The 14,421-nt window shown below is 35.6% G+C and overlaps 1 protein-coding gene across 5 annotated transcripts in view; it reads right to left on the reverse strand.

Moving 5' to 3' along the window:
* Positions 1-14,421, reverse strand: part of SCEL (sciellin) — a 47,857-nt gene that overhangs the window by 12,634 nt on the left and 20,802 nt on the right. For 3 of the 5 annotated variants that reach the window (XM_027721140.2, XM_027721143.2, XM_027721139.2), the window contains exons 9-11: positions 13,539-13,571; positions 11,521-11,592; positions 1,070-1,129 (exon numbers count right to left, since the gene is read on the reverse strand). In XM_027721140.2, coding sequence (XP_027576941.1) covers positions 1,070-1,129; positions 11,521-11,592; positions 13,539-13,571 — 165 coding nt within the window. The remainder of the gene's footprint in view (positions 1-1,069; positions 1,130-11,520; positions 11,593-13,538; positions 13,572-14,421) is intronic. The other 2 variants (XM_027721141.2, XM_039390355.1) reach the window with 2 other exon arrangements.

Here is a 14,421-nt window from a genome sequence, read left to right on the forward strand (position 1 = left end):
GCATCCAAAGACTCACATAGTTTACATATAAGGAAACATTTTTATAAATTTCATAAATACAATTAAACTAGATGCAAGTTTTTCCTCTGTATTCTTTACTATTTTAAAATGGTTCCATGAATTAGAGGATGGAATGACCTATGAAAATCACTCTTAACTCCTGTAAAAAACCCCATGATTCTCTTTAGGTAAATAGGGAGCAAAACAAAAGGCCCAGTTAGCTCTATGAAACTCATAACTTGGTCACTTCAATCCATGATAGGCTTATTAATCTTAAAACTTTGGATGCTCCTAAAATTCAGTAGTGTCTCAAAGCCTTGTGCTTTATCCTATTAAATTATCTGTGAGTTAAAATTTCCAAAAAAATTATACTCAACTTACAGGTTAGTGCTAAGTGTACATATATATATATATATGTATGTGTGTGCATATAGGTAAGATTGTCTAATGTAAAATAGATGATCACAGGTTGGCAGCATTTGTGTGCTGTTACTGTTTAGAACATCAGTCTTGAAATTTATCTGCAGAATATCAGTGTTAGGTGTGACAAATATAACACAGCTCTTACTAGCATAGTACCCTGCCAGTTCCTCCCCTTCCATATGCTGAAGGGATGCTTGCAGACCTCAAGAAACTTGGCCTGAAACAGATTGAACTGACACATTGTTCAAAAAAGTAAGTTCAAGCTGCTCTGTGGATCACTGCCCTTGCTGACTGAAATGCTTTGTTACACCTTGTTGGGGAAACCCTTATCATCTGTGAGTTCTATGGTATTTTGTTTACTGCCCCTTTTCTAACTATATCACAATATGTCATTAACAGTTTAATTGCAGAAGCATATAAGGCACATATGGAAGCTTGCCATAGATATTACTTGTGATATTACTGATAGTGCACATGCCACTGAATTAATCTGTATTTTTATATTCATCATTCAGTATAAGGAATGCTACTTATTAATCTATAAAACATTTTCCAGATTTGCAACATTACCTTTCCTGACATTCTCATAGTTGCAAATTACTCACTGCTTTAGGAAAGTAGGGCCTGAGAAACTTTGAAGACTTACTCCTTGTCACTTGTGGAAGAACTTGGATTCACTTTGCTGAGGTTATCGAGGTCTTGGTTCCTTTAGAGACAGAACAAACCCCAGATCGTATCACAATCAGTATAACAAGCTGTCAAGTAGTCAAACTAAATAATAATTTTAAAAAATTATAATTGGCACAACCTTTATGAAAGAAAAAAATTAACTGATTAAAAGTTCAAGGCATACATCATTTTAGTAATTCAAAGATAGTCATAGTCAAAGCCATACGCCCACCATATGCACATAAGCCCACACTCTTCCTGAGGTAATGGAAAAGTCCATTTGTCTGTTTGGTAGGCTATCTAGACCAGCTCCCTCCCAAGTAAACTCTCCCTTCTCACAAGAAAGTTCATGTTTAAAGTGAGGGATGATGAGATCTAGTTACATCCACTAATTCTTGAACTTCCGCACAAAAGATAGGATGTGATTTATTATTATTATTATTATTATTATTATTATTATTATTATTATTATTATTATCTGTTGTAAGGGGGAAATATTATTCCTTGAATTAGAACTTGTTAGTTAATTAATTTCCTTTTTTCAATATACTAACATTAAAGATACAATATATATTAATGTAACATAACTATTAGAAATGGAAATTAACATATTTTATACTCTTTGAATGTAACTTTTAATGTTGTCAAGTCAAAACATGGAGTGTTGTTTTGACTACCTTTATTTCCCTTCAAAGGATTGTGCTGGTGTTAACATTTCTATAAAACACTTCATTTCCAAGAAAATGCATTTTCAAAATTTTCAAACTCTTCTCCTGAAAATTTTTCAGCAGCTTTACCTGTAAAGTTACCATCTAGTTTCCTTAACTCCCTACAAAAAATTGATATATTTACTCCTCAAAAGAAAGCAATGGGAAAAGAATGATGCCTTTGATGATATGACAGTGCCACCCTATAGGACCTGTTCTGTAGCCTGGCAGTCAACAATGTTCCATGTGTCTCTTTACTGACTTTTCATTCTGACCTATTCTCTCACAAAACAACAGCCTTTTCAGGTTTCTTATTGATCATGTTTGTCAGCTTTGGGGTTCCCTTTGATGAGATTATCAAGAGTGCAAGAAGACTCTACTACCATTAACTACGATTCCAAACCAGTCCTTAATAAATTATATGCTTTTAGAAATTCTCTTTATATTATTGCAGATTTCACAGTTCCAGAGTATTCCTTCTGAAACTGTAGCCTTGCAAAACTATCCAAAACTGTAATTTCCTTTATGAGCTAACTGGATGGCAAATTGCTTCCTCAGTACTTGGAGGTAGCAACACTGAAATTATAGTAAGTGTAAATAAGGGCTCAGGTAGTTCCTTTAACTTATATTTTTGCAAATTTTATTAAAAAAAAAAAACAAAACCACCAAAAAACCCAGCTATGCACGTCTGACATGAGTAATATATGCATTATAATTCTTGTTTCTTGCATCCTCCATTCCTTTATGTTCTTAGAGGTATTTTAAATATGCATCTGAACTCTCCTATGAAGCCTACCAAAGCTTTGCAATTGCAGCTGCCTCAATGATGATCTTTATGTGCTATGCAACCTGCACATATATATCAGCCTCAGTGTTGTATATTCACCCAAAACATAGAGAGCAGGAGATTTGGGACTCCTGTTCATTCTGGCTGAAGTCATGGGATTACATGCAGTTTACTCAGCACAGTTATCAGTAGCCTTTCTGCCTACTTCTGCTGACTTTCACAGCATGGAGCAATAGAAAAGCTATGACAGTAGCAAAGCTGTGCCCTGCAGGCCACTATGTCTGTATGCTCCTATGAGTTAGTTTCCTTCTGTAGTCTTTAAATCATAATGACTTTGCAGCCAACAGCATTTTCTTACTTCCTCATACATTATTTTCTGTGCTTTGGGTATCCCAATACACTGACTGGCTTGCAAGGAAGATTTTACTTGTTATCCAAAGGGATAACAAAAGTAATAAAAGTCTAGGCTACATGTGCACTCCTGGTCAACTACAGCCTGATTTATAGAGCTCTTAACTCTAAAGAGTCCTAATAAGCAAACAAAACCAGTTACAGCTGCAGATTACAGCACAGAAATAAATACAGACTGACCTGTTCCCTATGCCTTATGGTTACTATGGAACAAAACTTCTATAAAACACAACTCTTAGAAGATATTAATTTATTGCACTTGTAACACTTCTCAAACTTTCAGCCTCATGAAACATCTTGACATGACTGCACCAAGTAATGAGGACTGACATCTTTCAAGTTGCTTGCCTTGAGGTGGCTGGCTGGTGCAAAGGAGAGGTCAAAGGATACACAACTTCAAGTTACTGGTTCAAGCACAGTTCAGGTTATTATCAACTAAAGTTAAAATTTGAGAGCTGTTATTTATAAAAGGATAAAATGTAAAGTAGGGCAAGCTACAGGACATAGTGCATATCTCAGAATTTGTCTGATTATGTTCAGGGCATACTTTTGCTGACTTTTTAAATCTCTCTGTTAGCAAAGCTATGTTTACTTTAGCGTTAGCACACAGTGAGCACCAGTGTTGATATCAGCACATAATCCAGCCTCACATTAAAAACTAGAGTGAGCGTGCATTATAGAGCCTAAACAGAATTTCAGGTTAGGTTTCATTTGACAGTTGTTACGTTGTTAAAAATCAGCAATACAATTTATCCCTTTTTTAATATTTCTAAAAGAGATGACAAGTATTACTGTGTGATAGAGACTAACCTATATTCATATACTGAAAAGGCTCCTTGCATATCAGAATATTAGATGCAGTGCAAGGCTGCTGTGGAGAAGGATTTCCAGTTGCAAGTATAACTGTCACTTGAAAAAACAAACTATTTTGGTGTCCAAGGCTGGCTGAATTGAATTCCTACTGCTTACATTTGTCAACAATTTTTTAAAATATAGATGATGATGGAAAACAGCAGCATAAAACTTCTATACAAAGCAGTTTAGACAAACTTGAGGAAATATCTTTCAAATATGGTAGGTGGCTTGTAATAGATGTTGGCATTTTTCTTAAGTCATTCCAAAGGATGCCACCTCCAAGCATAGTATCTTTTGCGACAGCCATTACATCTCTGTGAACATTCTGCCTGGGGTGAGTATTTTTGAAATGGATCAGAATGAGGTGGGTTAGACAGCCTGCCAGGAGGAGAATACACAGTTTACTTGCAAATTCAGTAAAATGAAATATTTTAATAAAAACTCAGGACACGACTGGAAGTTTTTAGGGGCACCTAACTCAGGATAACTAATATGTATTTTTTTATTTTGCAAAAAATAAAAATACAATTCCTAGAGAGGAATTTGTATCACCTTTTGTACAAAAGGATCTCGAGTATTGAAACAATGAATTAATTTATTCTAAAATAAAAACATTAAGACTTGCATTAAGACCTTGGTGTGCTTGTCATCATTGCTGAAGTATGGAAGCCAGTTCTATTGATTCATTTACTTTTCTGTTTGCAAGTGACTGCCTTCAGAAAAAACTCTATTCTGCCTTTAACATCGCTTTTCAGAAAAATGCTTAAAATAACACTGTGAATCCAAAAGGAAGCCCCACTCTGAAGGATAGAAAAAACTATGTGCAACTAGGCCACTGTGGGCCTCATGCTGTAAACTTGGTAACCATGAATTTTGATGCTGCTATCTGATATTTTTTGCCTCTAGCTGCTTGTGTAAAGTAGGATTAGAAATCTGACAATTAATGAAGAGAGTGCAGTAGAATAAAAGGATAGCAAAGAACATAAATAAAAATAGGTATAAAAAAAAGCTGTCAAAACAAGCTGCATGTAGAATATATGGTTTAGTTTAACCAGGGACTCTTATTCTGCCATATCTTGACCCCTATGCCTCTCAGACACAAACAGAAAGGGAAATTATATAACGCTTGTGTGACAAGCTCAACAGCTAAATTTCAAAAGCTTGGTATCTCTGACCCTGTATCAATATCAGCAAATGTTTCTTCATTTACAGAAAAATTATCTTTTGCATTACCTCATTCCATTAATGTTAGGTATCTGGTGTCTTCTTTAATTTAATGCACAAATGATCTATGAACATTTTCAGTAAGTAATTTTTAAAAGTTTAAAAATTAATATATTATGTAACCACAAGGTATGAGTTTTTTCCCTTTTATGCTTTGTATCAAAAAGTTAGAGAAATTGAGTTGTCTACATTTGGCTTTTATTTTCAGTCTGCATTTGATTTCTAACTCAGTTCACTTGAGATAAAGATCTAATACTTTTCAGTCCTTCTGCTCTGTGAACTATGCTTGTGAATCTCACTTATTTCAGTGGATAATAGTTCAGAAACTCTGGTTTAGCTGGTGACAAGTCAGATCACCATCAAAAAGAAAACCACAAATTAATCCCATCCACACGTTCAAGCACAGCTCACAGTTTTTGTTGGGTTTTTAGTTGTTTTTTTTTTAATCTTGAAAACATTCAGATAAAATTTCAAATGACATGGAAGCAGGAAACACGTGAATCATGCCTACAGAAGAGCTTTAGTGATGTTGTAGTTGTTCAGTGAAAGCACTGAAAATCTTTCTAATGTTTGTATTTGCAAATTCTGAGAGCAATGAAGAAAAAGTCAATAAAAATACATTTTAAAAAGTTTGATTGCATTTTTTCTGACTGTTCTTAATGATGAGGTGAAATTGAAGTTGATCCTGGACATATGTACTAAAGGAAGTGAGAAAGGAAATTTTAAACAGACTGCAGCCATGCTCTTGTATCTCAAGGATCATGCAGGAGAGTATGTGCCCACAACTCCCTAGTCATTCAGTGAATGCTTATTTAACCTGTAAAAGTCTTGCTGAGCCCCCATCTAGTTCCAAATGTTCCCTAACTCTTGAAGGCATTCTTACCTAGTTACCTAGAATTTCATCGTCCCTCTTTGCTGATACACCAATAGTTGACATAATACCCAAGCACCAATATTGTAGGTGTCATTTTATGGACTAGAAAACTGAAGGACCATGCGTATTGCAGAAGGTTTGCTGTATTGCCTTTAATGAGTTGGACACTTCATGTCAAATCCCGGGATACTCAGTAAGGTTTCAGATGTCATCATCAACATAATCATGAGCAATCCAGAGGCAGATATTAAAGCATACTATTTGAATACTATTAAAGGCGTCATGCACATTATTTTTAATAGATGTCCATCTGTTTTCTGATTAAAAGCACTGAGCTGAATTATAAAAACTACTAAGATGATGTATATGATAAGATATATGTAGTATTTTTAACTGTGAAACCAAAAAAGTTACATCTGTTGTCCTTTCTTCGATGATCTCTCCCAGTTGACCAACAAAGAATTCCAGTCAACAGTTCCCTCTTCTGAAATTATGGAATATAGAAAGACCACACTAACCAAGTCTGGCTAAAACCATAAGGGCATTTCTGACCTAGTCATGTCTGCACAGGAGAAGACAAAAACAATCAATTGCCAAGTGGACCTTCCAACTCTGAACTAAAAGAGTTGGTGTAGAGTATGCTAAATGTGTCAGGCATCTTACTGGCTAAAGTTTAACATCGTACGCCCAGCTGAATTTTGATCTGCTGTTATGGCTGTGTTACTGTCCCTGTATCAGGCTTTTGTCATATATAACAGGGAACGAATAAAGGAGTTCTTTGAGAAAAGATTGGCATTTATTCTGAAGCAGGGTGCATTTCCTTCCACATTGCTATGCTCGCTGATCAGTGCCAGAAGCCCTCATTCAGACCTTTCATCAATAACAGCTGAAGATGAAAGAACAGAAGAAGCTTGCAGTCAACTGTGAAAGCTAGCTTATACTGTGCCAAAACCAGTGTAATTCTTAGCCCGGGGGATTTTGGAGTTAAATACAAAGGAAGAAGCTGTTGATCAAAATGTTTCATAGAAGGTAGACTGGGAAAGATTACTGAAAAAGGACAATAACTTATTCCATTTTGCTTGAAGGGTATGTATGACCCTGTAAACACTGTATTAACTTTTCAGTTGGGAATAATGGGCTTGGATCTCTTCACATAAGCTGTGCAACAGTGAGTTGTTTGTATCAACATGCAGAAAAGCTGCGAACCAGCATTCCAGTGAATGCTGAATCTGTCAGAATTGAGAGACAGAAGGTGCCTGTCACTTGGAAGCCCATTTTGCTGAAATGCAAAAGTGTATAATCAAAAATGACTGTATTGATTTGTACTATCAAAAACAATTTAGAAAGTGTAAAGCCACTTCACCATAAAGAAACAATTGTCGTTGTAGCCAAAGCAAGCTACTGAATTGTGAGTGTATATGACTTCTGTTTTAGCATCCTTGCTTCCAGCATTTTTTGAGGGAATCAGGTGTCCTTCAGAACATTTTAGAGGTCTCCAGAAGGTCTAGATAAAAAGTGAAAGTAAATAAAAAGACATCCCAAAGGAAAAGTCACACAGGAATTACTGGTATGGGAACCATGCCTTCAAATTTTGGTCATCTAAACTTTAGTTCAACCAAAGGTAATTGTTCAGGACATTTCTAGTGGCTCTCTGGAATTGCCTGTCTCATAGAATGGTTTGGGTTGAAAGAGACCTTAAAAATCGTCTCGTTCCAACACACCTGCCATGTGCAGGGACACCTTCCACTAGACCAAGTTGCTCAGAGCCCCATCAGACCTGGTCTTGAACGCTTTCAGGGACAGCAACTATCTCTCTCACTAGAGCAGTTTTCTCTTTTTTGTGCAAGGGGAACACATAATTGGCCAATGCCTCAAAATGCACGTACATGTTCTCTCACTTTTCTGCTTTATGCAACTCTAGAGCAGGAAAAGTTTTATCAATAAATGTTCATTTAGGAGACCTGACATGATGGTTTTAATTCCATTGGTTTGGAAAATTCCAAGTTGATAACAGTTTACTCTTCTTCTTAATAATTTGGAAAAACAATCCTGTTTCTTATTTTTTTTCCACTTTTCAAAGTTCCAGATGTTGATAGACATAGAAATGTGTGTCCTTGTTACAAGAGTTAATTTAAGCACAGGTCATTCCTTCACAATCAATTACCATGAAAACTGGCAACACACCTCGGGTTAAATAGGAATATCATGAAATAGGAGCAAAATACAAACAAATTTACAGCATTGTCTAGATTTTCTATTATCTGACAAGAGTAATGATATTTAATTACTCTATACAGTATAGGAAAACCCTGTACAGGAGCAAGAATATAGAATTACCTTAATTATGTCAGAAAAAAATATTCTAGTTCCTTGTTTCTGTTCCCTAGAAATTGCCTCTCTCACCCACATACACACAAATACACAGCTGAAACATTTTCTTCAACCTTACTGCTGTAGATGGCATATCAAAAAGATATGCTTATGTAAAAGTTTCTACAATATGCCTTGTGTCCCTACAGACTAATAGTCATTTGCTGATAGCAGAGAATCTCACCACAGATGCTTTACGAGTTGAGTGGGATCTCTCTCTAATTTCTTATATAGCCGCCCTTACGATCACCTCATAAGCTTCTCCTCAAGTATGTCCAACATGAATTCTGATATATCTATGCAAAATAAAAGATAAATTCATCACTTCTACAATTTATGAACTCTTGGAAATATGGCTTTTTGGTTATTCTGCATCTTTTGGTGGTAATACCTTTGTTAATGCCCTGATAAATGTGGCCTACTGTGACAAATACATTGGTTTCTGTAATGGGGTGTGTGCATATATATATACGCAAGGAAGCAGTGCAGTTGAATACAAGTGAGCCCCATTATAAAAGCATTTGATAGAAATACACATTTTTGCACCCTAACTGTAATTATTAATGAAATATTGACTTAAACACCCTCAGGGTGTTGGAAGTGGTTTAACAACATTTTCTACTGAACATAGTTCTTCAAAAAAGTCTGGTTTTTTAACACCTGCAGTTGATGGTTGATACAATTATGTAGTGGAAAAATGCAGAGTGAGAAGGTTGAATCGTCACTGAAGTGGAAATAAAACACAAAAAAGAACCTGATAAGCAATGAATAAAAGGCCCATTGAAGAACTCAGGAAAATGTCTCTGTATGTAGGCAGTGTAGTGCTCATCTGCTGCTGCATTTGTGTGATACCAATAGACCTGATTTGACCATTATGCTCTGAAAAATGGACAATTATTAGGCAGTAGTTATCTTTATTTTTTTCTGTGTCCTAGCCTACTTATGCTGTCTAAGGTATCTGTAAATGCCCTAACTAATCATAAGATGCCTTTTTCGTTCTGTTAATCATATCCAAGAGGTGGAGGTCCATATGTCCATGCCTCTAGATATGAGATAGATATATACATTATTGTATACTCTGTGTTTTTGGATGGATGCCACATTTAACTGTTGTCCATGAAAACAATGCAAAATTGCTTTTTACGTTAACAGAATCAATGTTAGGCCTTACATAGAACACTACACAATGAAGCTTAAACTTTTAGCCAAAAGTTAGCCAATCTGACATCCTTTTCAGGTTGAATCCCTTCTAAAAGATTTTCCTTGTATCACTGACCAGTTTGATAGAAAGCTAATTACCATTTTCTGCTTATTTTATACTGAAATTAATTCATTATTCCTTTAACATCCCTATCAGAATCCTGAGTGGAAAACAAGTAATCAATTAAGTATGAGTTTTAAAAGCATGACCTGAAAATGTTTCCATTCAAAGTAAAAATACAGGAAACTAATGTATGTAAGTTAAAATAGTATTCTACTAAAAATTGATGTTGCCATACATACTCTTCATATATACTTCCCCTGTGTGACACAACCACTTTTGCAAAAAATGTAGTATTTTTATGACATTTTTAATAGAAAAACAGCACTTCTGCTGACAGCTGATTAATACATTTTTGGTTAGCATAGATTTAACAAAAATCTGTAGTTTTGTGAAATTAACACAGCAGCAGCAGATGGATGACATCTGAAGCACCAGCCAAATGTAAAGGAATTAATAGCAGCAGTAGAGAGGGCTGAATTTTACCCACTAAGATTACAGACTACTTACAGTTTATATACTGACACAAATAGCAGTGCAATGTTGCCATAGAAACTTGTAGACCAGTAAAATATTCCTCCAGCTCTCCACCAATGAAGGGACAGGAATACAGAGCTTGATGTGGTAATGAGAGCAACCAGGGAGTGATGAATGTGAACTGATTGAGGGTGAGGATTAAGGAAGACCTTAAAAATCCTTTAAGAGTGAAGAATGGCTGTGACTCCCCTGGTTAATACAGTGGCATACCTAATTCTCTAAGATGCCCCACATTTGTTAATAGGAAAATGTTTCAGTGAAACATTGCTTGTTTTCTAGGGATTACGCTCTCAGGCATCTTTTGGATGCTTTCTTAGTAATTTTGTACTGATTTTACATACTGAGGACTTTGGGCAAGGGAAACACAATTCCAAATAGTATACACTATAGCTTTAGACCCCACTAAACCGAACTTTATGAATCAAACTAATTAAAATTAGTTAATTTAAACTAATTTTAGTGACTGAACCATTTCATATTTCTAAGTAAAAATGGCAAAATGAGCTACTATAATTCTCAGTGCATATCTAGAAATCTGTTTCTAATTCATTCCATTTTTTATTGCATATTCAGGCCTTTTATTCTGTTCAAGGTCACAGAATAAAAATTTTTGAGTGCTTATAGAATCATAGAATCATAGAATGGCTTGGGTTGAAAGGGAACTTAAAGATCACCTGGTTCTAACCCCTTTGCCATGGACAGGGACAGCTTTCACAAGAGCAGGTTGCTTAGAGTCCCATGGCCTTGAACATTTCCAGGGGTGAGGCAGTTATTGCTGATTGTTTTGAAAAGCATAACATCTCCATCAGTACAGAACCTTACAATTTGCTGAAATTTTAGTTAAAAAGAGTCTCTGTCTTTTCCACCAATAAGTTTCTGGTATTCTATACTCTTTCCAAGGTTAGTACATATGCCATCTAACTTATACCACAAGAACAAGTCCATCTGTTTAAATGTACTAATTTTGTCACACTAAATCTATATGTTGGGATTTTACTATTTAAAATGTTAACACTGCACTGCATGAGTTGGGGTGTTTTTATATACATAGTAATGTGTAGTTATCTCTCCCAAAGGTATTGAAGAGCAAAGAAAATACACTGTATAATCATACTACTCTAATTTTTTCTGTTTCCAAACATTTGCAGCAACTATCTATATTCTGCTTTTCAAAATGAAGGCTAGACAGACTAAAAGATTAAAAAATGGAACACCTGGAATAACTTAGCAAGTCAATGAAATGGAACTCAAAGTTTGTACTTCCAGGTCAATGGTTAGGACTAGATAAATGCTGCATTAATCACACACATGTCCAAATGAGATATCAAATAGAGTAATAAAACAATTTGAGTACTTACTATCACATTTATCAATGCTAATCAAAATATCGTTTTTATGTTACCTTGCTATAGCTTGAACGTCCACATCGGTCTTTGATTTCTGAAGGGTCACCTGTTCTGATGAAAGAGCAGCCCTGCAATAGAAATGGTGGAAACATGCTGAAGGTGCAAGACTATTTCCAAGAGCCTGTAGTAACAAGACAAGGGGAAGTGGGTTCAAATGGAAAAAGAGTGGGTTCAGGTTATATCTTAGGAAAAAATTCTGTACTGAGGGGGTGGTGAAGCACTTGAACAGGTTGCCCAGTGAAATTGTGGATAACCCATCCCTGGAGGTGTTCAGGGCCAGGTTAGATGGGGCTCTGAGCAACTTGGTCTAGTGGAAGGTGTCCCTGCCCATGGCAGGAGGGTTGGAACGAGATGTTCTTCAAGATCCTCTTCCAACTCAAACCATTCTATGATTCTATGAAATGGTTTATTGTTGCGAGTGAGTTTGCATTTTCTTTGAGACATTTTTCTCTTTTTTTCTTTAATACATAGTACATATATAAAATATGTGTATAAAGAATTATACATATATAAAAATAAATATATAAAGAGCTATGTAATGCTTTAGTTCACTAGATTACCGCATCCACTGAGCCTTTTGAATAATTAGTATCCCAAGAGTTACTGTTTTGCTAGTATGGATGTAAGAGTAGACTACCATTTCTTTACTGTTTCAAAATTATTTTAGTAATAAAGGAACTTCTAGATCCTTTTCTCCTACCTAATAAATAAATTTTACTTATTTAGTAAAGACAAAACTTTTGCTTAACTAACAAAGTACTGATTTTTTAAAAGCTAAATAAGTAAACAATTACACTTTCCTATTTTTATTTATTTATGTGAACAATCAGATTGGTCACTACAGGAATACTTAAATTATAAGAAATTATAAGAAAGGTGGCTGATGCAGTTAATGAGGGCTATCTGCTCCTTCAGAAAATTTTTCTATTAGTATGGCAACTAAACCATGACAAGCTGTGTAGCCATCTTAATTATAAGCCGTGAAATTGCAGGTTGGTTAAGTAATCTTTTCTTAATTTAGACTATATAAAATATACATTTAATTAATGAATCATTTAAATAAATTAGACACTCAAATAAGGTTGGAGTACTTTACATCAATTCATCTTATGTTAATGCCATCTATTACAAGCTTTTGCTTATGCAAATTTACCACTTTCTTCACTTTATTCATAGTGTCTTGCAACATATGTAGCCGTGGAACTAAATTTGTGAAGCAGTTTTTAATTTTTATGGAGTTACAGTTGTTTTTTCAATTTGAATAAATATCCAATTAAATGTTTTAAGCAAATGAAAATAATTGCTTTTCTGCAAGGAAGTCTTCTTCATCCCTTCTGTGACACGGACTATAGAGGAACCCTTCCTGGTAAATTATACAGTTTATATTTTAATTAATACATCTGTATTAATAATTAATACATCTGTTCTAGAACAAGCAGCAGTCACAAGTATTGAGGCCATGTTACTGAGAACACAGCTGCGCTGGGCAGGGCACGTCTCCAGGATGAAGGACCACCGCCTCCCTAATATCCTGCTTTATGGTGAACTTGCCTCCGGCTGCCGCAAGAGAGGAGCCCCGAAGAAAAATACAAGGACTCCCTGAAACAACATCTCAGCCTTGGCCGTATTGATCAACATAACTGGTCCACTCTGGCCTCCAATCAGGAGGCCTGGAGACACACCATCTATAACGCTGCTGTTTCCTTTGAGAACGCACGCAGGATCACCCTTGAGGAGAAAAGACAACGCAGAAAGAATCGTGTCTTGCAGAATATACCATCTAAGGAGTCTTTCTGCTGTGCCTTTTGCAACCGGACATGCCTGTCTTGTATTGGCCTTTTCAGCCACCAACGTGCTTGCAACAAATGTGGGTAGAGCCCTTCCCAAATCTTCGTTCACGAAGCCTAGCCATGATGACGATATTTTAAGTAAATCTAAAATAATACTCAAGGTTTATGCATAGAAGTGTGTTACATTTCTAAATCTACTAAGAAGCAAAGTAAGCAAGACATACCTTGTTTGAGCCTCTGAATTTCCTGAAGTGGCACTAGAGAAAGAACAGAGTAACCATTTCAGAAACCAAGTAGCTAGTATTTTGGAATGCAAAATGCTAGTATTGAAGCACTTCGCAAGATTTAGGTGAATCAACAGCAATTAATTTTACTTTTCCTTCCTTCCAAGATGATATTTTTCTTTTTTCTTAATGCAGAATACATGTTTAAGTCAAGTAGCATAATACCAAGTTTTAATCACATTCTTGATATGTTACTAAGATAATCATTCCTCAATTGACATTCTCTGGTCAATCACTCTGACTCAAAGTGTTTTGTTTTCAGCATAAAAATCACAACCAAAACACTCAATTCCAGTGAGCTGCTTATAGTCTTAGCTCCAACTGCAATTTCTTTTAAGTGTTCTGTAAAGGATGCTTAATCAGCTGGGAACTGAGGCAAAGAACTCTAGAAGTTTACATATCACATTTATCATGTATATCGTGTTGGTATATAAATAACCCTGACCAAAAAACCCACATACCCATGATTACTGAACTCCCTTCCTGAGGATAGCAGAACAGTCAGCCGTTCTCAGATTTGAAGATAAGACACAACCCTTTACTCAATCTTTAGGACTGATGGTGACCTTTAAAAACTGCATATTAGCATCTATGCATGGCGCTTTATTTCCTGTAACTCACAGGCAAGTAAAAGGCTTTCCTTCGGTGGCTATTATTAGTAATATTCACAATTGAAATAGCTTTCATATCTTAAAAGCACTCTTGGAAGTTAAACCAATTAATCATTAAATGTCCATGACTTTTTAGCCAACTGTCCTTGATTACATCATTGTTAGAGGATCCAGGAAGGGACATGAAAGCTTCAGACAGAATATGCCTGTAT

The sequence above is a fragment of the Pipra filicauda genome, unplaced genomic scaffold (assembly GCF_003945595.2).
Source record: "Pipra filicauda isolate LSUMZ 115617 unplaced genomic scaffold, ASM394559v2 scaffold810_size77393_pilon, whole genome shotgun sequence".
In the NCBI taxonomy this organism is placed as follows: domain Eukaryota; kingdom Metazoa; phylum Chordata; class Aves; order Passeriformes; family Pipridae; genus Pipra; species Pipra filicauda.